This window comes from Pongo abelii, chromosome 10 (genome assembly GCF_028885655.2).
Source record: "Pongo abelii isolate AG06213 chromosome 10, NHGRI_mPonAbe1-v2.0_pri, whole genome shotgun sequence".
NCBI lineage: Eukaryota > Metazoa > Chordata > Mammalia > Primates > Hominidae > Pongo > Pongo abelii.
Window position 1 is genome coordinate 79,493,463 of NC_071995.2, and position 24,501 is coordinate 79,517,963.

Consider the following 24,501-nt stretch of genomic DNA (forward strand, 5'->3'; position numbering starts at 1 on the left):
CCTCCTGTCTCAGCCTTAGGAGTAGCTAGGTTACATGCACATGCCATCATGTCTGTCTAACGTATTTTTATTTTTTGTAAAAACAGGGTCTCACTCTGTTGCCCAGGCTGGGTCTCAAATGCCTAGGCTTGAGCAGTTCTCCCACCTCAGCCTCCCAAAGTGCTGGGATAACAGGCATGAGTCACCATTACTGGCCTGTTGGTTGGCTTTAATCAGCTATCCTGAACTTCGAAGCTTTTAGGTTAAAACATACGCTGGAGAGCTAAGAATGGGAAATACGTTCTTAAATATGAGGGCAAAAGGTATGAAAGAAAAAGGGTGAAGTTTTCAGGTCTGGTTGTTCTAAACATAATAGTAAAAGAGAAGATATTTTTGTTAAATAAGAAGAGGTGCCTGGAGTTCAAAGAAATCCAACAGAGAGTGATGGAGAAGATCTCAGAGAGTCATGGCATCCCCAGACGAAGTCCATATTGAATAAACTATGAAGAATTATAATATTAATACTGAAACCAAATATTGAGAATAAGTGACTCACCCCTTAAATGTCAGGAGCCTACAGAGAAACTGCTCAAATTTTAAAAGGGAAAACCAAGAAAATTACTGTGAAGCATTCAAAGAATTACTAGCTGAGTTTTAGTTTGACACAATTATTATAGGTTAACTATACTCTACATAAGCCTGCTGGAGAAATTTATGGAATTGATGCTTTAAAGAAAAGTACAGCAAAGATGAGGCATAGTAAAGGCAAACTAGGCAGAGCAACAATAGATTGACTTTAGGCTGAGGTTGCATGTTACTCTGATGAAACAACCACAGCAACTGTTTAATAATTCTCAGGAAGGCATAACAATAAATAAATAAATAAATAAAATTAAAAAAAAATAATTCTCAGGAAGGTAAAGATGGACAAGACAAGATTTTCATGACTAGTGGGTGGTTTAGCAGATTCAATATTGTTGATTTCCTATTTCTCATAATAAGACAATAGAGAGAAATATAAGCAAAACTAATGCCTGGACCAGAAAGCAAAGAAAAAGTAGGATTAAAGTAGGAAAACAAATCTTGTAAGTTGTTGTAACCTATGTGTGTTAAATTTACTGGATGGTAAGTGTGCCTCAAATTAAACCTTTGTTTAAGGACTGCCAAGTTACAAATTTCTGAACTTTGCAAAAATTTGGAATGTCTTAAATGCTGCTCTCTGAAAGTAACTCCCCCATATGGCTTTTTAAAAAATGTACCATAATTAACTCCTCTAGAGATTTCTCCCAATTAAATTTAAAGTTACAGACTGTCAGTTCTAAATAGCTGCTATCCTAGCAAATTTGAAAGTAAGATATTGTCTAGTTCTGGCTATCCTCACAAAGACTAATGAATCTCTGCTATGAGTTATGGGATAGTGAGCATAGCTCTGTTAAGTACCAAGTCTTGGAAACACCATTTTGCCAGTCCAATGGATAGAATTTAGAAACAACTGATAGGATAGCACAGGTTGCAACTGTGTACATACGATCTAGAGTGTTCAACATTATGAAAAATGTTGCTTCATTTATTGTTTTTATTTATTTTTAAATAAAATTTGCTTAAAATTATTTTTCATCTTGATAGAAGACTAGCAAACATGAAATCGGAACACAGAAAACAGTGTAACTCATTAAAGTGCACTGAAAGAGGATACAGTTTCTTTAAAAAGAAAGAAAATTGGAATTGTTTAAATGAAATTTTAAACACTTGGAAAAATCCAAGAATAGGCTGTCAACATTTAATAATATTAATAATTAACAACATAAAATTCAATAGAAGTAAAATTTGAAACCATGTAATTTAAAAGTAAATTGTCTATCTCTAATAAAACTCATTATATGAAGAAAACTTACTCTCTGGTAATCCAGAAATCAAGCCACAGTGCCATGCAAATTCCGAATAGGTGTTAACAATTATTCATATAAGTCGTTTCAACACTGATTGCATATTTATGCTCATAGGGCTATTGCTATGGGATAATCAATAATAAGGGAAATACTTTTGTGCTTTCATTAATTAACTCTGACTTGCCTTGTTAAATCCATTTGAACCTAAATACCATTAATCCTTGGGAAATAATTGTACTAAGAAATGTTAGTCATTTTTGCCTTATAGAATGTTCTTATTATTCTTCTTAATATTAAAAGCAAGTATTCTACATAACACATCTTACAGTTACATTTTGCCAATACATGTTGCAAAATAAAACCCAAAGTCAAGCATGGTAACATATTTAAGGGAAGAACTAGTATTTTTTTCTGACTGTGAGGGTACTTAGTAGTTGAGAAACGAGTCCATAAAATTATTATCAAATCAACCCAACAGTGTATAAGGTTAATGACAACTAAACTTTAAATATGTTATTTTAAATCATTGTATAATTGAAATGTTTAACTTTAGTAGCTATTTAAAAAGATATTTCAGTTGGCTCCATCAACAACTAATGAAGTATGCAGTGCACTGCCTCAGTATCAGACTTATATGCAATTGTGAAACCTGTTCAGATTGCCATTCTTTGTCAAGTATTTCTCTGGGAGAAATGAGAATTAACTTTCAAGGGAAATAAACTGAGTCCATTAGTCAGGCTGGGTTTTGATCATTTATATATTTTAAGACTGGAAATCAACTGCCAACATTTAAAAAACTTAACAGAGGAAAGTATTTTTTAGAAGAATGTTTTTCTCAATAAATAGTCACGAAATAGAGTATATAATTAATTGGTAGGACTAAACAAAATGAAGACATTTGAAACAGATTATGATAATATTTAAATATATTTTTGAGTGATCAGTAACTAAAGAATAAATATATATTATTGATTATTGCTGAGCATTTGATTGTATTGTAGAAATAATGATGTTCTCAAGGTCATTTTTTTTTTCTGGACAATATTCCTACTGAATTGGGATATATGTACATAATTTTTAGTAACTAGCAAACTAATAAACAATTAGGTCAGTGAGTTTTTCTGCAACTTGTAAGTATATACTTCCCCATCATTAGTAAACATTTACAAAGCAAGTGAGAAGGCAAAATATGAAGTCAATTGATTAGCCTGTATATTATAATCCTAAGAGCCTATCTGTTACAAAATGATGATGAGAGCAGTGAATATTCTTTCATAGGAAAGAAGGAAAATGTGAAAACCAAAAACACAATGTAAGAAATATTTGAGAAGAAGGAAAAGAAATAATCAACCAATAGATTCTGGAATAAAGAGAAATTGATTTACATTTAAAGAACATGTCCTAAAGGTGCCATTTTGTCAATGAAAATGTTACTATGTATTTTTAAAATGTTATTTTGGGACCTACTTGCTTTCCAACAGCTGCTGCAACTCAAAATTGGCCAATTTTGCAAGTCATTTAAATGTCCCATATTATATATGAATGAAAAGATACACTATCAATTTCCTGACAGATGCAAAACAATCTGCTCTGAGTCTAAAATAAGTTTATATTCAATCAGTCAGAGAAATGTTTCTCCTTTACTCCATTTCAAAGAGTAGATACTTATAATTGCCATGAGAGAAAACAAAGCTAGATGGTATAATCTCATTTTATCAAACCAATCAGGTATTAATTTTGAACATCAGTAGGGTATTGCATTACTTTTAAGGATTTTGAAACAAATCTACGGATGGTCACGTTGAAGAAACTGCTTATTTCCACTACAGGCCAAATATTTTTATACTCTTTTAAAAAGTAGCTCATTATAACCAGGAAACATAAGCCCTGAGTGTTTTAGGTAGTATCTGGAAAATACTGCCTTCAATATAGTTCTTTTGTTTCCAACCACTCTCTTTTTAATTCCCTATAAATAATAATAAAGAATTGATACAAGTTAGAAAAAGAGGGAAAAATCCCCAAACCTACTTTTTCTTTAGTCTTCGATCCTTCTCAGCTTGAGTTCCGAGTTTGCCTAACCCCAGGGACTCCTGAGCTGCAGCTTCAGTCTCCATAAAGCCTCCTGTGAAGAGAAGTAACTAAGTATTCAGATTATGTTGCATAGGTTGTGTCAATTCTGAAGTCAGGTTGTTAAAGATTTAGTTGAGCAACTGTTTAGTATCACATTTTAAAATTTTCCTTATATTACTAACCCAACATGCATAAAATGGCATGGGTACATTCATAAACATACACTGAGAAAATGAAAACAAAACAAAACAGTACCTATGGGGAAACAATTTGTTGCACCCAGTGGCAACATAATAAATGTGGCCTGTTCACTGACAAGACACTTGAATATACTGTCCCCAAGTCTTAAAGTCTGTTTTTATACTTTTCTTATGGAAAATAAGAGCAAATATCTATGCAGTGTGTGAGATTTGTTTATTTTTTCAACACATGAAGTATTTGCAATATTTCACATATAATGGGATAAATGATGGCCAATCGGGTAGGAACTCAAGTATATGTTTTCTATTACAAGTTGAGAGAATGGAGAAGCATTTGCTGACTTCTAAGAGCTCTTCATAGACTGCTCCTGGAAATTTGTTCTGCTCTACTGGCTGACTCCTATGTCTTTCACTATAAATCTTACTTCTAGAACTTGATGTGTTCTGGGCAGGTTCTTGTGTTGTTTTTTAAACTTCATAATATTTTTTGAAAAAAGTCTAAATTTCTTCAAAAGAGCTTGATAAAAATAGTTATCACTCAGTAGGTCATAAGTTCTCATTTAGTGTCAATATATAATATGTATACCTTATATAACTTTGTAATAAAAGGAAGAAGAAAGAAAAGTATGATGTACATTAAACACATATCACAGGATTTCTAAACTTACAAAATTAATTCCTAAATTATCTATTGTAATTGAAAAATAAGGACTTACTCCTATGTTCTGAAGCTGAGCTAAATGAAAATGCTCACTATTTTCAAATGAGTTAAGGTATATACTTTTTTAATAAAAGAAAATTAAACTCTAGTTAAGGTCAAGATTAGGTAGAAAGATTTAAGCTAACATAAACTCTCACAAAGACTATGCAAGAAATTTCATCACTATATCAGTAAATAACTATTGAAGACAACTTTTGCTCTTCTCTCATTGTAGCGGACACTTCCTTACTTAACATTTGCAGGACTTGACCAAGATATGGTTTCTCTTTAGCAGAGTAAAATATCTTACCAAGGTGCCAGAAGCAAATTTTGATGTTACTGTTTTTAATAACTTATTTTACCAAATAATTTATAGTACTGGATAATACTAACTTTGGAACATTGATATAAATAAATTAATCTCATTCCTGATAACCTTTTTACTGAACTATATAATTTTTTAAAAGTCTCCTTTAATTAAAAACATATTTATTGCTGTATAGATCTAATTCAGAGATGTGGAGTTTGAGGGCCAAAATTTGTTTTAGTTATTATGCACATGTTTAATGAATACAGGTACTTAAATCTCTTTTTATTATGAAAGATTTTTCTTCCTGGTATGGATTAGGAAAGCCTTCCACTGGTGACTAAAGTACTCTTGGGAAACATTTTCAAATGGGAAATTTTCCATTATGTAAAGTGAGTGAATATTTTCATTTTATTTCTCTCATCTGTATATTTGCCTTACTGTATATCAATAAATTATTATTCATAGTCTTCAAATAATAATAAAAATGTTCTCTTGAAATGTAAATGAAAATGAATGAGTCACTTAAAAGTTATAAAATTCTTGAATGGTCCATATAGGGACATAGAGATTGATGAGGCAGACATATTCAATAAACAATGAAACATTTTAAACCACCAGGTGGTTATATGAATCAGGCTTTTATTCTTCTGAGCAATATAAGAACATTTAAATTATGATTTAAATTTATTCATGTACCCAAAATTTTAATAGAAAAAAAATCACATTTTTAAATAATAAAACTTGAAATAAAAGCAAAGAAAAATCTAGGAATATTTTGTGAGTTAAATCTAGACATTTTATTTTCTCATAAATATAAAATAAAAAGCATGAAGAACTTAGAAATACTCGGAGTATTGCAAAATCTAGTATCTTTTTTTCAAAGCGTTTGATAGATAACTGGAACTACATCCTACTCAAAAATGCCAAGTACAAATGGGACGTAAGGCCATTGTAAGTAAAGCTATTTTTAAGCAACACATTCAGGACAGTGTGCTTAACCAGGAGAAAAGTCCCAGCAAGTGCATATTTTCAGCCCAATTAAAACACTTCTGAGGGAGGACATTTTTTCACAGAATTGACCTAGCTGCTTCACTCATGTAATGTTTATCTTTCCACATACTTGATCAACTAACTGGTAAGGGTGACCTTAGCCAAACCAGCTTACTAATTCTTTTAATCTATGGATGATTATCTAAATCCAGTGAGAGTCTGTCTCATTCTTATCTAGGCATCAGTGGGCTCCTATGGCTATGTGAACTTCAGAAATATCTATTTATCTATACCAATATTTTATTCACCCCCTACATGTGACTATTAAGCTCTTGAAATATGCCTAATTCAAATGATGTATTGTAAGTGTAAAATACATACCAGGTTTTGAAAATGTGGTAGAAAAATATATGTAATTCATAAATTTTAAGTGATCATGTGTTGAAATGAGATTATTGTTTCTATATTGGGTTAAATAAAATATAGGATTAAAATTAATCCCACCTATCTCTTTTAATTTTTCTTAATGTAGCTACCAGAAAATTTAAAATTACATATGTGGTTCACATTTGTGGCTTATATTATGTCAATGTTGGCCAGCAGTATATACCAGAATTTCTACCCGGATACAGTACATCCACAGAGGGAATGTAAATGTTTGTGTATGTTGAGGGAGGGTGCATTTTTTGGGGTATTATAATGATTGGCACATATCGGACAGGGGACAAGGATTCTAAACATCCTTCATTAAGTAGAGAACCTGCAGCTTGTTTCTTTTTTCTTTTTTTTCTTTCTTTTTTGTTTTTTAAACAGGGTCTCAGTCTCTCTCAGACTGGAGTGCAGTGGTGCCATCAGAGCTCACTGCAGCCTCAAACTCCTGAACTCAACCCATCCTCCTCCCAAGTAGCTGGGACTATAGATGTGTGCCACCATGCCCGGCTAGTTTTTCCATTTTTGGTAGAGATGAGGTCTTGCTATGTTGCTTAGGCAGGTCTTGAACTGCTGGCCTCAAGGGATCCTTTGACTTTGGCCTCCCAAAGCACTGGGATTACAGATGTGAGCCACCATGCCTGGCCTAGATTGTCATTCTCAAAATGACGAGTGCCTCAGAGGAGAAACACTGGCCTGTGGAAACTAGGGGTTACTCATTCTTCAGGAGGTCTATTAGGAAACTATGTGGAAAGAACACAATGAACTCCACCCCTTTCATGGCCTGAAGTGCTTGGGCTTGAAGGTTTGAGTTCCATGATTTAGTGGACTACTTACATAATAAATTGTTTATCACCTTGTCAGGGTCCGCCTAGTGGCTGGGCATGAGCAAGGCAGCATTCTTGCCCTCAGAAGTTTCTTGGCTATCACTCAGGCATCTTTGCTTTTGTGAGGCCTTCGAGGACTTGGAATTATTGAGGGCAAGACCACTCCTAAGGTGTGACAGGCACAGTCAAGGATTTTTTTTTGCCAGCCCCTCTTCCTGTGTAAACGGTTTTGAACCACCAAAAAATCAGTGGGACAACGATCTACTGATTCAATCTCATACAATACCATTCTTGCCAGTGGGAGCGAGGGATCCAATTGCCAGACCACCCTCTTGAAAACAGGGTCAGACCACTGGCTCAGGATGACTCCATAGATGCGACTCACTAGGCTCCCGCGGGCATCTGGTCGAGTGCATGCATGATGTAGCGTGTCAAAGAAAACCCTGAAGGGGAGAAACGGACCCAGGCTCCTGCGGTGTGGCTGGATCGGGCAACATGTCCAGATGGCACTACTTCCCTTCTGGTCCCAGTGTCTGAATGGTAACTAAGAACATTTCGATGCTTCCAGTGATTAGACCCCGGGTCCAGGTCTCAGCTGGGGGTGCCTTGCCCAGATGGCACTGCCAGCCCTGAACTTTCCCAGACAACAGAGGAAGTCTTAAAATTTTTCAAGGAAGATGCTACAAAATGTAGGGCTTCCGAAGGCTCAGGGCTCAGGGCTCAGGAAGGAGACTCACATGCCTAGATCTGTGGATGGAACTAGTTGAAGGTATCTATTCATTTGGATTGTGAAGATATGAAAGTTGTTAGAATCAAAATGGAGTCACTATTGTTAAGAAAATCCTGGAAAGTAGAGCCAGGGAAGGCCATGAACAGAGGATTCTCATGCTCCTATGCATGATAGCAACAACAACAACAACAAAAGACCCTACAAAAGCCACAACCTTGCACGAAGGCCATTGCAATCCTATGCAAAAAATATTTTTATAGGTATATCTGTCTGGCAATTGCCTGTCCAACCTCTGACTGGTGGCACCCTTGTTATTAATTTGAGTAGCCAAAGATAATTATTTCAAAAAATTGTGTAATCTTCTTCATTTTTTGCCTTTAAAAATCTTTGTCTTCGTTTCCTTCCCTGAATATACACATAGTTTATAGTTTACTATGACATACATATTCTTTTTTTTTTTTGGAGTCTACACATGAATTAATGACTTTATTTATTTATTTATTTATTTATTTATTTATTTGGAGACTGAGTTTCGCTCTCATTGCCCAGGCTGGAGTGCAATGACATGGTCTCGGTTCACTGCAACCTTGCCTCCCGGGTTTGAGTAACATAGTGAAACCCCATCTCTACTAAAAATACAAAAATTAGCCAAGCATGGTGGTAGGTGCCTGTAACCCCAGCTACTTGGGAGGCTGAGGCAGGAGAATTACTCAAACCTGGGAGACATACATATTCTTATCGCAATGCTCTATTCCTAAATAAACATCTTTTCTTTTAGAGAGCATCTCTATTTGGTATTTAGGTCAACAAAGACAAATATCTCCCCATTTCCCGGTCCTTAAATTTCATTCAAAATCACTCATTTCATATTGGCCCTTGAGATACAAGTCTGTAGAAATTGCTTGCCAAACCCATATCGCAAGGCCTCTGTCCTTCCATTTGTCCACAGAGGTCTCTGTCATTGTGTGAAAAAGAGATCTCTAACTACTACAATCTGCTGATGATTGGTGGCTTCATCTTTCTTTCAGTAGACCTGTCTTCATCATTAATAAATAGCACATGGTTTGTATTTAAACACATTTGAATTTATAAATTCTTACTTAATTGTTCAACATCTGTTAGTCTGTTAGCTATCTGGAGACTGTATTTAGACACAGTGCCTGGCTCATAAAGGGTATGTAACAAATACAGTCATAATTGGAGCTAAATACTACTTTATTTAAAGAAAGACCCTTTCACTATGGAGAGCATGAGTCATTTCTAATGGACACTTTGTGGAATTTACATTGTAACTATTGATTCCTTAGCATCAAGGAACAATCTAAATTTTGGCGTAAAGGCCGACACAGACACCCAAATTTTAGATGTAGAAAAATACAGTCATGTGCCACATAAAGACCTTTCTGTTAATGATGGGCTGCATTTATGACAGTGTTCCCATAAAATTATAATAGCATATTTTCACTATACCTTTTATGTTTAGGTACACAAATACTTAACCATTGTGTTATGATTGCCTATGGTGTTCAGTACGGTCACATATTGTGGAGTTTTTATAGCAACAGGCTATACCTATAGTCTAGGTGTGTAGGTGGCTATTCCATACTGCCTGGGTATGTAATAGGTTATATTATTTAGGTTTGTATAACAAAATCCCCTAAGGGATGCAATTTTTAGAATGTATCCTTATCATTAAACAATGCATGACTGTACTTGTGAAATGATGCTGGTGTACTGCTGAAGCTGTTTTTGTCACTGTGATATTTTTTTTTATTAAGCCTATTATAGTAGGTCAATGAGTTCAGACAATTATAGTACAAACTGGCAGATAACCATAAAAGAATCGCCATTTAGAGGCAAAAAAGCTCTTTAAATGTGTATATTGCTTTTCATATGCATTTAAAGGAAACTTGCTAAAGTAGCCTTAACCTAATAATATACGCATTTTTATATACGCAATTGGGAATCCTGCTTATTCGTAGTTAACATATTTTTCTGTTTTCATTATTTTTTTCACAGCTTTGTTGTTTGGGCTCTATTTGATCACTCCCTTGTCTTGAACATCTCTTTGTCTTAGATTTGTTTCATCTTTTGTTATGCCTGTCAGTAGCCTCTTCTTTATCCTAACCATTCACTATTGACATCAGCTAAGTTGGTCAGGTGTGTTCTTTTTTCTTCATAGTAATTATTAATAGAGCTCCCTGAAGACTCGAAAGAGCTGGTGTTTCTCAGGTGGCAAACAAATGAGTATGTTAAGATGGTATGGAGCAGATAATTTCTCCAGAAATAGTAAATGTTTAAATATTTCTGTCTCTTCTCCATACACCATCATCATTTTTCTAAGCTGACAAACTGCCGCTGGAGAACACAGCTCGTTTGCTCTAACCCTTAACTCTCACTTCTGCTTGGATGCTTGACCCTGGAACTCAGATCATCTTATTTCTGTGGTTGGCTCTGCTTCAAGATGCTGCCTCCCGATCTCTGCAGTTCCAATCTGTCTGTGGCTGGGTAACTTGATCTTCAGTCCTAATCATTTCCTTTGCTTCATAAGTTGGCATCACACTTCTGACCCAGCCAGTACCCACTTCCTGTTTAACCACAGAAAACACCATTTCCATGACATTCTCTATGGAGCTTGCTGTTTCACATAGTTTCAATACCCTTTTCTCAAAGATAGGTCCCGTTTGAAACTCTACCTTTACACCTTTTCAAATACGTAGGAAGATTGTACTAAGATGATCCTAGTAGAATCAAACATATACAGGGAGAGAAAGATTAACCCAGGACTCTCTGCAGACATTATGTCTTTATCTTGTATTAGAAAAATTATAATGTTTCTGTGTGATTTTTTTATTGTTGCCTTGAGTTATTACTTATTCATTTATATGGGATATCCTCAAGATGTTATACTTCTTGAATAATCATATTTTTAATTTCTTTATGTGCCCACACATGTTCCACAGGGATAGGAACTCAATGAAGTATTTTTTGATTGAAATAGTCCCAAGAGTTTCCTTTCCGGAGCATCAGACCAGGAAGTAGGAGCCAGGATTCACTATCAACTCTCTCACTAAGTAGCTACTCTGCCTTCTGAAATCATCTCAGTTTCTATATGTATAGAATGTGGACAACTACATGATCCTCACATATCTTCCAGAATCTTTAGGCATCTAGCTCTAGAAGTCTGTAATCTTAAAAGCAGAAATTTATTTTCATAGTAAATATTTTATGGTGTATGAGTGGTATAAAGAAAAGTTGCCAGAGAAAATACTTAAATGTTGGAGATTCATAGATTCAGTATTCCTAGGGTTGAAGTAGATCTTAAAGATCATCCAGTCCAATCAGCTTTCCAATGCTTGGATCCTCTCCACAACAGCTCTTCCTAGTATTTGCCTAGCTTTTGCTCGGCAATTTCCAAGTGACAAATAACTCACTACCTCATAAGCCAGCCCATTTTGTATAGAATTCTGACACCCCACTGTTCTTTCTTACATTGAGATGAAGAATAATTTTGTACAACTTTAATACTTTGGTTCTAGTTTCGTATCCTTACTTACAATGAAAAGGACAATAGCACTTATACAGAACAACTCTTCAAATTTTGTGATCAGCTACGTGGTAGGTCAGCAAAGGGAAAAAACACACCATTTACTTATGTTCTCTGAACGTGATTCCAATCCTCCACAGGTGCCTAATTTTCTCCTCCAACCTTCCTCCATGTTGATGATGTGCCTTTAAAAGTACAGTAACCAGGATGGATTCCATTGCTTGGCTGTTCTTTTATCATAGAAGAGTAGAAGAATAGAAAAAACTTTCAAATCAACTCTTATGTCTATTAATGTGGCCTAAACTTATTAATCAATATTGACTTTAGAGTCACGTGAATTTTTTTTTTTTTTCTTTAAAAACTTGCTTCCAAGAGCTATACTTTTAAAGTAGGAGAATTTAGATCCCCCTTACATCCATTCTTTTTATTTTTGGTGGTGGGGATAGCGTTTAGGGGTAATACTAATCTTTTCACTTGGGATTCCTCCCCTTATTAGTAATCCATCAATCAGATACCTGAGCTGTGGAAACATTCATATCCAAGTGATTTTGGATGTACTGATCAAGTACAGAGTGAGTCCTAATCATGCCACTAGAAACTTTGATCTTAGGTGACGTTACTCCACTCATCAGTGGGCAAGGATTATTTAACCAGTTACAAATCCCACCTAACTGTTCCATCACTCAGGCCCCATTTTGACATCTTGTCCCCAGGGATGTCATGATGTTGGCTTGCTCACCACCTTTCATTATCTGTTACTAAGTAAAGTTGCCAAAGATACAAAGGACATTAGTCTGACATGGCTATTTTTAACATAGGTTAATTTACTTTGTTTCAAAATAGATTAATGCCTTTAGATAAAATTAAAAGTCAAGCTAGTCAGGACTGCAATTATTTATGCATGATCACAGATTTTAGGGTTCATAGCCACTGTTCCTAGTTCCGACAGCACAGACAATGTAGCAGACAAAACTTTTCTGGGCCAAAAACATAGTGAAGTTTTAGTTTTAAGTATAAAGTTTGTATTTGTTTACATACTATCTTTGCTAAAGTGAAAATTCCTCGATGCCAACAGCATGTCTTAGTCATTTTCCTAAAGTCCATAATTGGTACTCTGCATTTAAGAGTGGTTCAATATATGTCTATTCACTGAAAGTAGGAATAAATAAATTATTTTGGATTATCTATGTCTTCTCTCCCTCCACCAAAAAATAAAGAGAAAAAAGTCTCCTCAACTCTGGGTCATAAATGCCCTCTTGGTAATGCCTATATTCTGGTTGAACTCTTTCTCTTCAAGTAAACAGAAACAAAAATGAGTTTTTGAATGGTTCCACTTATTTGCATATTCTATTCACATCAGATAAATCTTCATTTCATTCATTTTCTGTAAATTTATACATTACTAAACAAAAGTAACAATATAGATTCTATAATTCTCACTTTGATTTTGGTGATTTTTCCAATTGTCTGCCTATTTTGATGGATGGCATTCCTGCCACTGCTTTTACATGTCAATGCCACTTGCTTCTATTATTTGTCATATTCTCACTTTCCAATTTTTGTAACAAATCATTTCATATCTGTTTTAGGCAGAAAACTCCCATTTCAGATACATTGCTTCTTCCTTAATCCACATCATCATAAATATATTTGTGTGTTACCATCCTCTGGAATTGCTTTGACAGTACACAGCCTTTGGTATCCTAACTACCTTTCCATGTTAGTTAAGACTGCACCTATTTCTAGAGTTTCAGTAGCAGTGTGTTTGGAATTGATGCTGTGGTAGGTCGTAAAGTGATTGACAGATGAGGAAGGAAAAAAGTAGTTGTGAACAACTCAGTCTTGTACATTAAATGCAGGGTAAAGATAAGTCAATATTTGGAGATAATGGTAAGATCAAGCGATAGCTTTTAACAGTGTAAATTAGACATGAGCATATTTGAACAATAATGAAAATATCAGAGATGCGTTGCATGTGGATGCATAAATTGAGGGGTGGGGAGAGATCATGCTCATTGTGCTGTCAAGTCTTAGCAGGATGCTATTACATCCCGAATCTATGTTCCAGGAAGTCAGCAGAAGTACATATTGGTCCTGTTGTCATGGGGATACAAACCCAACTTGTTTATTTAATTTTTCATCCTGAGATTTGTGACATACAAAGACAACGAATGGCCAGGCACGGTGGCTCATTCTTGTAATCCCAGCACTTTGGGAGGCCAAGGAGGTTAGATCACCTGAGGTCAGGAGTTAAGAGACCAGCCTGGCCAACATGGCGAAACCCTATCTCTACTATAAATACAAAAATTAGCCAGGCGTGGTGGCAGGTGCCTCTAATCCCACCTACTAGGGGAGCTGAGGCAGGAGAATCATTTGAACTGGGAGGCGGAGTTTGCAGTGAGCCGAGATTGTGCCACTGCACTCCAGCCTGGGTGACAGAGTGAAATTCTGTCAAAAAAAAAAAAAAAAAAAAAGACAATGAACAAAAATACAAAGAAATAGATAGAACGACTCTAAAACCAGTTCCCCAAGTAAGCTAGAAGGAATGCTTCCTCTGTTAGGTGAGTTTCCCTATATTCAATTGTGGCCTTCAGGTAAACTTGGCTCATATTAGGCTTTATTTTTCCTGAATAGTACTTACAAATGGAATTTGGATGCTTTACATGGAAGGGCTCTCTGATTCACTGGCGTCTACACCCCTCCTATTTATCTTCTGCCCATATACTGGTAGACATTTCAGTTTGGAAATCTTGCTCCTACATTATAAGTAATAATAATCCGAACAAGAACTGTAAACCCTAGTAAGAACAGAATAAATTTTTCAAAAGATATGTAAAAACTTGAAATCTCCTATTAGTACCACAGCTTTTTCTATTCTACTTTTGTAATTTGAGTGAACTAACCATTTGAAAAGGATGTCATAAGAGAATTTTAAAATAAAATAATTTTGCTTGGTTTCTGTTAGGTTTATTCAGTTGCTTTTCAATACATTGTTTCCTTTGAGTTTTGGGGTTTCCATATTGATATTGTCTATACTAGTAACACACTAGTAAGTACAGACATATTGCTGTACATATTGAGTTTGATTCTTCATGGGTAGGAGTTATCCATACAATCACATCGACTGATCCTTCCTATCTGAAGTTTATGTTGTTACCCTAGCATTTCAAAGTATTATATAAAGCAAACAAGATATCCTCTCCAAATATTTTCCTTTGTGAATTACTACAAACACCTCCTTTGCTGTTCATCATTTCTGACAGAACCAAGGAAACATTTTCATAGTTTCATTTACACAGCTTTCCCTTTCCACACCATATTTCTTTTATAGACATGTAGTATAGCTACTTTCAAGTTAAGTCATGTGTCTCTGCTCTTTTGAGTTAAACCTTTTAAGAGTTATAAATCTTAGCACATGGTTCAGAATTTCAAATTTGGTACTTTGACATCACTATCTCTTTGACGTAATTCCTTCCCTGGCATACTATTCTATTTTCTAGTTCTATTTTTACTGGTAGAAGAAAGAACATTGGCAATGCTCCTGTGTTTTAGAATTTTCCAGATCAAGACATTAAAATCATAATCACTCAAGATGTTTCCCTAGGTTCCTCAGATGCATGAATAAGCAGTACTAGGTTGTAGTCCCTGGGTTTGAAAAATTTGCATGGTCTTTCCATCACAACTTGGATACCCCTTCTAGGACCAAAGCAGACCTAAAATTCATAGCCCTTAACTAAAGTATCAGTGGGGCCCATGTATCATTTCCTTTGGTGCAAATACGGTTTTCTGGATCCTGTTTATACCTATGTTTTATTTTTATTTCTTCAAGTCTTATTTTCAATAAAGACTTTGTTCTTTTTCCTGGAAGCTTTGATTCACCATTTATGTAGCTTCTACCTAGTTTCACAGGTATAGCATTTTGCTCCTGTCTTCCTCATCCATATTGTAGTCCTTAACATGCTGCTGATTCTGGCTTTGTTTACACTCTACCTCTGCTGTTCTATGAAATAAAGCAATATTACTCAGAGCTCAGAAACTTTCCCAGGTATAAACTGTGACCTGAATTAACTATTGCTAGTTTCTGACTTTGGTGGGTTTGATGAGAATATAATAGTAATTGAGTTAATTCTTATCTGCTCTGACCTAAAACACACTGTCACTGAAAATGAGTAATAAAGGCTAAGTTTCTCGAAGGTTCTATACTTTTCTAGACTTTAACATATCTTGCATACCTTGATTTTGATAGAATATTGTTGGCAAAATTTCTAATGATTTAGGAATTTCTCATCAAAGTTAAATATGAAATAAAAATAGAAAATTTTAAGTGATAAGGACAATTAAATACATTTTAAAAGTAAAGTGTCAATTATGGCAACTAAGATGAATATATATGTTGAAATATACATAAATGTGATTATGATGTTAGCAAAATTAATACTCAAAAATAATTAACCACCCACACTATAGTGACTGACACTGTAATATATTGGATATGACAGATCATTTGGTCAACCACTAGTTGTCAAATAAGGTAAAACAAATTTTAAAATAATGTCTGGCAGGTATATTTTAAATACAAAATAATCTGTATCTCTCTTTCTTCCTCATGCAATAATATTATGTATAGCCTAAAGAGTTCCTCTACTGAGAAAGAGGAATACAAAAAGATTTAATTCCTTTGCTGGAGAACATATAATCACACACTGGCCGCACATCAGTTTCCTGTAGCTTCTGATGCTTTGTGTGGGTTTCACACTGTGGAAGCCAGGAAAGGCATTTTTGGATACTGTAGTCATAAGTCTGCAAACACGAATATGGCAATCGGAAATTCTTTTGATGGTAGGGCAGAAAACTGAGTCTTGGAGTTGGGTATTCCTTGCACATAATTATTCCTCTATTTGAGAAACCAAAGGATGTACCAAGAAATTTGGATCATTCCATTCAGCTCTTACCACTGCAGGTAGGAGTTTAATTCTTTCCCAATAATATAACTCTAAAAATTAATATTTAGAAAGACAACCCCCAAAAAGTGAACGTATATATAATCATTTCAGAAATATCACATATTCTTCAGACAATTATGTAAGTATGTATCATGTATGTATATCTGCTTATTTCTAAATATATATTTAAGTAGTATCATCTCAAATGTACTGATCTATATTTTTATTCTATTAGTCACTGACAATAACTAATTACAACACAATATCTATTGCCCTATTCTTTTCCCCACACTCATCCCTCAACTATACACCATAGAGTTTATTAGAGGGAAGCTATGATAGTTTTAAGCAAAAAAAAAAAAATCACGTTCTTTACATTTTATGTAACATATTATAAAGCTTTATTCTAACTTTTAAAAAATTCTTTTTAATATTTTATTGGCTTATTAATTTTTTCAACAGAAAAACTTTTAAATCTACATAGCTAAGCTTTTATACACATTCATGCTCTAAGTGGCAGCATACTGAATGGTTTTAAACTGATTTTGAAACATTGGCACCACGATGAATATCACAGTTAAGCGATTTACGAAGACATTATTTACTCATTAATAAAATAAGGTTTATAGCAATAACATTTACTTTGTAGGTAACTGTGCCTGTCACAAGAGTTGGCATTAAATAAATTCTAGCTATTTAACTGTGCCTGTCACAAGAGTTAGCATTAAGTAAATTCTAGCTATTTTTATAAAGAGAGAAATAAAATGACTGAAAAGTTCGCAATACTCTTTCACTGTAAGTTTTATTAAGCATTATTCAGCTAAATTGAACATTTAAAGCTAATCAAAATATAAATTTTGTCAGGTAGAAAAGAGAAGAAATGAAAAGAAGAGCAATGAAATGAAATGAAAGATAGATGGATATTGTGACATGACTAAAATGAGTGGCAGTGGAAAGTCTTAACACATGCATACTTACGGAGCTGCCCAAGTCGAGCTTTTTCTTTTTTACCAAACAAACGTCCTATTGAAGACTTTATTCCTTTCTTCTTGGGGGCTTTGTGAAGAGAGTCTTGGCTGCTGTTGGCACTACCAAGCCCAAGGCTTTCTGGCTCAAGAGAGACAGATAAACTACTGCAAAACACAAAAGAGGAAAATACATGCAACATCCACAAGGTACACAAAAGTCATTTCCTTTACAAATGCACCAAAGGAGGAACAAGCAGACTTGTAATGTCGTTTTTTCCCCTATCTTCCCATGTTTCCTTTTAAGATATTAAATGCAGCTTTTTTTTCAGCCTTTGGGCCCTGAACCTCCAAATTTCCATAAGAGAAATTCATTTTTGCTCCAAATGGCTTTTTTTTTCTTTACTCTTTTGGTATAATCTCAAACTAATTAGTGAATATAGGCTGAGTTATTAACTGTATGATAAATGGCCTTCTATTATTGAGCACTTGATCCATTGTCTATTTATTTCTCAGAGTCTGTTTTTCTAATCTTAAACACAATGACCTACAGCAAGGAACTGAAATATAACTAATTGTGAAGTTGAAGATGCTCTTCTATCTACAGCTTTACTTGATTTTCCTCTAGCCATCTTTCCCTCTCTCAGTTTTGGAGCCAAATTCAGTTAATTTAAAATCATCTGGGTGCAATCTGGAAGCAACAAACCATGTACCCTCGTGATCAATGTATGTGTTTTCCTAATTAGAGTTCTCAAATATTATTTTAAATACATGTTAAACTGAAATGCTTTTGAAGCAGTTGGTTGAGGTTCAATTTCTGGTCAATATATTTGACACTGTATTAATAGGAGGGGATCAATAGACATTGCTATTAGTTTCTATAGTTGTTAATTTTATAACACCATGATAAATTACTTACTTTTACTTACTCATGTGAATTAATTTGAACTCACATTCCCTAACCTTCAAGCAATAGCTTTTTATATGTTGAAATATACTCTTTTTTTTGGAGAGTGAAGGAAGTAATATTTTGAAGCTGAAGTAACTGATTTTTCCACATTAACAATAAAAAATAGTCAGAAAAAAGAAATGACTGCCAACACAGAAAGCCCTACTTTTAAAAGCATTTATTGTAAAACATAATATCTAGAAGACAGATTTTTTTATTGAAGCATTCATCCTTAAGTCATTGTATTTGGTTATATTAATTATGTGTCTACAGATGCTGCAATTGATGAGACAATTGGAGAAGATATATTTCAGATATAAACTACATGCTTAGGTATATTCATATTATCAGTGATTATAGAGATCTGTTTGCAGTGCTTTATGCATATGGATAAGACAGTATAAAGAATTGTGATAACAAATGACATTATTTCTCCATCTAGACTTATCTTTTTCTTTAATATTTTAGCCAAGGACTTTTTTATTTTCTAATAGCTTTCTGACTGAGGAGTTATTACTGCTGGCAGCAGCAGTACCCACAAGATGCACATACCTGTCTGCTAAAAGGCACAATCACATACTTTTCAGACTTTAATTATGCTTATATTGCAATCCAAATTTATGATCTTGTCCTACAGTCTCCTTAGTTTTTGTTAATATTTCTAGTAAGTCCTTCCTCTAGCCTGATCTCATTTTAATAGAAAATATCCACTAAAAAATAGAAGAGTTATTCTTATCTATATTGACCAATAATAAGACCACAAAGATACAGTTAACTTTAGAAATACAAATTTGATATCAAAATTGAAATTTGGTTATTTCACAAGTGATACTGGGAAAAGGAAGCTGGAGAATTCTGGCTCAAATAATGTAAATTGTTAAGCAGTCTATTCAACAACAATGAAGGAAGAGGAATATTTTTGGAAGGAGGGCATTTAATGTGCAGCGTGCCTGCAGAGTCTTACCTTCGAGCATCATTGTGGTAGGAAGAAGGGAGAGTGTGAGTCATTCTGAGGGCTCTAGGGGTAGGAGGAGGAGAAGTTTCACATTTAATTGTTGCTTTGTCCTCTCGACCATCTTCTTCCACAACTGCAATCTAGAAGCAAAAACAATACATTCAAATAAACCCTTTCTAAATTTCAGTTGAAATTGACACAAATGGAGAATCATGAGAACAAGGCTATCGAGTAATTTTAATACAAAGTAAAACAACAAAACTTGGGGCATTTAAGTCTTACATATATAAATTCCCATTAAAGAGTTTGATTTTCACAAATATTTAAATTGGACACATTAAAATTAAAAAAAATCATAGACCCACTACACAAAAATGTTTGATTAATAAACACCATAGATCAAGCTTTTCCAACCCACAGCCTGCTGGACACATATAGCCCAAGATGGCTTTGAATGCAGCCCAACACAAATTCATAAACTGTCTTAAAACGATTTATGCTTGGACCTTTTTTTTTTAAAGCTCATTAGCTATCATTAGTGTTAGAGTAGTTTATGTGTGGCCCAAGACAATTCTTCTTCTAATGTAGCCCAGGGAAGCCAAAAGATTAGACACTCCTGCCATAAATCAACTAGTTGCTGACTATTGATCTATAGTGTTTATTGACATTGATCTATGATACTTTATAACATCAGAATATAAACTCTTTACAAAAAGGTATTAAACACACATTTGAACAATTCACTAAAATATAGCATTATACATACTCAGGTTATCATAATAAAGACATCTTTTAAGTAGGGATTTTTGAAATAAGCTGATAAAATATAACTTTATCAGATAAAGTGTTTTAAATCAGTCAGCCTAATGGAATTTATTACAGGGTATTTAAAATATGAGTTGTGGTTTGTAAGAAAAAAACTCTTTTTAAAGTGAGAATAATAAAAGGTAAGATGGTAATGTTTTCAAATTGTTTCATTTTACTACCATGATGGGAAAACTGGCAAAGACATACAGAAAACCAAAAGAAGATGAGATGGGAGGGATTTCCTTAAAGAACAATTTAGTACAGAATCCAGAATGACTCAGGATACTATACATTTTGTCAGAGATCAAGATATAGAGCTGTAACTTAAAATTTTTTCCAATGTCAAGTTAATTGTAGAGACATAGTTTTTACAACAATGCTGCATATTTTTCATGGCATCGTTGTGTATCGTTGTGTATCACAATATGGAGAGATAAGGATTGTAGAAAACACAGCTAAAGACTTATGGCTTTAGAGTTCTGATGAAAAAAGTTCTTAGTATGGCTAAACAAAAATTTTTAAAGTTCTAGGGAAATATTTTGTTTGTTGTTATGTAAAGCTATTATGCATAAATGTGTTTATCTATAATAAAGACCTTGTACCTTTGAGGAACTTCATGAAATTGTCAGGACTTTTGTCACGCAATCTAAGGTTCCTTTTAACAGCTTACGTAGGTAGGCATTTTTATATAATTCCTTTGCTCTATTCTACTAGCATATTGCCATCAGGAGAATATTTTTCAACAACTGCTTTCGGATTGATTCTGATGCTGTGGAAAACCTTTTTAATCCCACAACCCAGCTAAACTCTTAAGCGTGTTTCTGAACTATTCCTAATACATGTTAGTGTTTTCACAGTTCTGTGATCCCACCGCGACTATTCTCTGATTGTTTCTGCTAAGCATGGCCATTTTTGCTGTCAGAATTTTGCTTCTGAAACATCTTAAAAAATACCCTCTTTGTCCTCCCTGCCAGCCAAACTATACTTATTCCCAATAACAGCTTCTAAAAAACATCATGTACAAAACTTTCCTCTGAATATCACTTAGAGTTTTGGAATCAGAGAGGGATTTGAATTCTGATTTTTCTTAAATGTTGAATAAATAGGCTGATTACTTACCTGCTGTAATATTAAATTTCCTCATCAATAAAATGGAAGTGATATAACACTTTTCTTACTGTAGTCTTTTGAAGTGTAAATCCCATCATTTATTTAACTCCTTTCCCTGATACACAAGATTTTTTTAGTTTGTGGTCCTTCTTTCCATGACTTTTCCCACAAATTATGTGGTTACTTCCGAATTATTTGAGACTACATTTTTGTATAGAACCTTCCATCTTACCTTTCTATTTCTTACACCCATTAAACTTATATAGTCCTTTTAAGGTGATGGAGGTCAAAGAAAATAAGGACATTATACTTGGTAAATTTGGTAAATAAGAATAAACTGGTAACATTAAGGAGAAGAGGCTGTAGGAAGATAGATAATAGCCCAGGAAAATAAAATGGTAATTCCATCTTTTCAAGCCATGTAAGAATAATATAGATTCCCTTATTTTTTTTTAAAAGGAAATAAAAGTTATCTGGTTCCAGGAGTGTTTCAATGTTTGGGTGTAAGCTGACTACCACATCTCGAAGACGCTGAGGAATAGATTTTTGCACTGAATAGAAGTTTGAATCTTTGAAATCTTTTTCATCTGATGTCCCATGACTGCAAGCTCTATTCAATTATCTAATAAGATGTCATTTTGTGAATCAGAACTTCAGTTCATTTTGTTTCCCATATTCCATATTTATTCTCTTGATTTCATTCCAAACAGAAAAGCAGTGTTTCGACGATATTTTTTTATTTTGCATAGTCTTGATGCTCTGGCATCTGGAGAGGATGCTCCTCTAACCCTAGGGATAGTTAATTCCTGGAAACAGCACATCACTCACCTATAAGTGCACCTTTCACATGCAAACCAAACAACTCACAGCCCATACTCTAAATCATCTTCTCCATCTGGCTCTTACTCTCCAAGAGGCAATATTCCTCTGCCCTAATCACCTGTGGGCCAGGCTGAGACAACTAGAGAGAGTCCCTACATCCTGAGGCCAGACAAAATTAATCAAGCTATCCATCCTAAACCTGCTTATCCTGCCTTGTCTTGCCTTTCCCTAAGAGACCTCAGAAAACCTTCTGCCCTGCTCCTTCTGCCTCCTGACTGACCCTGGTGCTGTCCTGAGGCACAGAGTACTCTCTCCTCTTGGGAACTGTGAGTAACAAGCTATCTTTTTTTGACAGCTTTCTCCCGATCTGTTGTCCTCACCCTATCAAAACAATAATAATAAAATACTTGAAAACAACTAGCATTATTTATTATATATTAAATATTAAAACATTTGTACTATATTATATTAATAAATATAAATACTTATATTAAAATATCAAATTACACCATCCTTCGTTTAAATATTCAATGGAAAACAGTATATTATGGTTCTTATAATCTAATTATTGCTCCAGAAATCATAAACAATTTTATCTTTGAAGTATTTTCTATTATAATCAAATTTAAACAATTCAATACACTTTAAATACTCTCAACTTTTTAATGTTTTATTAACATTCGACTAGAGGGAATATTATGTTAAAGCTTTCACAGAATAAAACAGTATTCAATCCGTAATGATGTAAAAGTTATTTACAGTACCTTTCTCCGATGTTTCCTTAGATCACTTGGCTGTGATTGGCAGTAGTAAAAACATAAAACAGAATTAATTAAGAATTAACATTCATTTGACCAAGTTACAATTTTAAATAGTATCTACAACTTGACTATCATTTTTTTCTTCATTCTGTTATTTTCTAAACAAACATATTTTAATTATTATAAAAGCACTCCTCCTGGTAGTTAAATTTAGAGAGGGAACTTCTCAGGTAACATAAGTCAGATGATTGTTTCCATAATGGGGCCATGTGTACAGGCACTGGATAGGAAGCATGGACCCTGGGAAAGAGAAACTATGGAATGAGTGAGTGAGTCTAGCTAGAAGAGTGAGCTAGCTAGAAATAAATGAGACTGCATCTTTTCAAGAAAATACTATTGGGAGTGAAGATCCAATGCATATACAAGGAGTTTATAAATTCTTGTTTTTGCCCCATCTATGCAGAGCTTTGGGCCTCCTTTGGGCAGATGTGCTGTTCCTGCGGGATCTCAAAATTTCTGGCATCCTAAAATCTTTCTCCATCCCACAAATGCCAAAAGCGTTTTCTTCAGGTTAAAAAAAATTACCCATATTTTACTAAAAAAAATACAATTGGTGACAGAATTATATTAGGTGTTAAGGACTTCCTGGATTTCATTTTTTGCTTCTCTGACTTAGATATTAAACACTTTAAATATTTCTTTACTCTTCTAAAAATGCTTTATTTTTTCAGTACTCTAATTATAATGTAATAATATTCATATTCCACTGATTTATTTATTACTAACTGTTCAAGAAAATTCATGAAAGCACTGGCATCTTTCTCTCTCTCTCTCTCTCTCTCACACACACACACACACACACACAATCACAATCACATCTAAAGGATTATAAATATATTATTTTATTGCTATGAAAGTAATAGCACTATCAAGAGTTATGATGCTAATGTTTATAAAAAGACTTAAAAGTGTAAAATTGTGTTATAAAAATGTCAGAAATAAAAGCAGTACAAAAATAATCAAAGTATTCCTGCCTTGAATGCTGACTAAATTTTATTCTGTGGTCCAGGATTCTTACTATAGCTTTGGTACTAAGTTGCTCATTAATGCTATGTAGCATATCTTATATAGGCAGAAACTAAGCAAGAGACAATAACACTTTTAACTAATAAAATCAGATGAATGGTTCCTAAATTTCTAAAATAAGCAGATCACAATGTAGTTCCGTATGTTTGTTAGTATATCTCAGCACATTGGCTAAAAGTTTGTGCTGTATCCAAGTGGAATCAGTTCTGATTAGCTGGGCATTTTTTCTGGTTGGCCATTGTCTATTCTATTTAAAAAATATTTTTAGTAGGAAGTTTTGGAAATGAGCAGAAAATAGTGGACTCAGCAGCTTAAAGAGGTAACTGTCTTCTTTTTTAAAAAATTCACAATTTTTCTTTTACATAAGTTTTATGGCTTGGAAGCCTCATAATTGTAAGTATGCCAATGCATATTCACTACAAAATCATAATT

The 24,501-nt window shown here is 34.1% G+C and overlaps 1 protein-coding gene across 22 annotated transcripts in view; it reads right to left on the reverse strand.

Moving 5' to 3' along the window:
* PPFIA2 (PTPRF interacting protein alpha 2) overlaps positions 1 to 24,501 on the reverse strand; it is a 493,309-nt gene that overhangs the window by 65,632 nt on the left and 403,176 nt on the right. For all 22 annotated transcript variants that reach the window (XM_063711635.1, NM_001133874.1, XM_063711647.1 and 19 more), the window contains 4 exon segments: positions 22,987 to 23,016; positions 19,493 to 19,623; positions 17,593 to 17,747; positions 3,897 to 3,990 (listed from right to left, as the gene is read on the reverse strand). In XM_063711635.1, coding sequence (XP_063567705.1) covers positions 3,897 to 3,990; positions 17,593 to 17,747; positions 19,493 to 19,623; positions 22,987 to 23,016 — 410 coding nt within the window.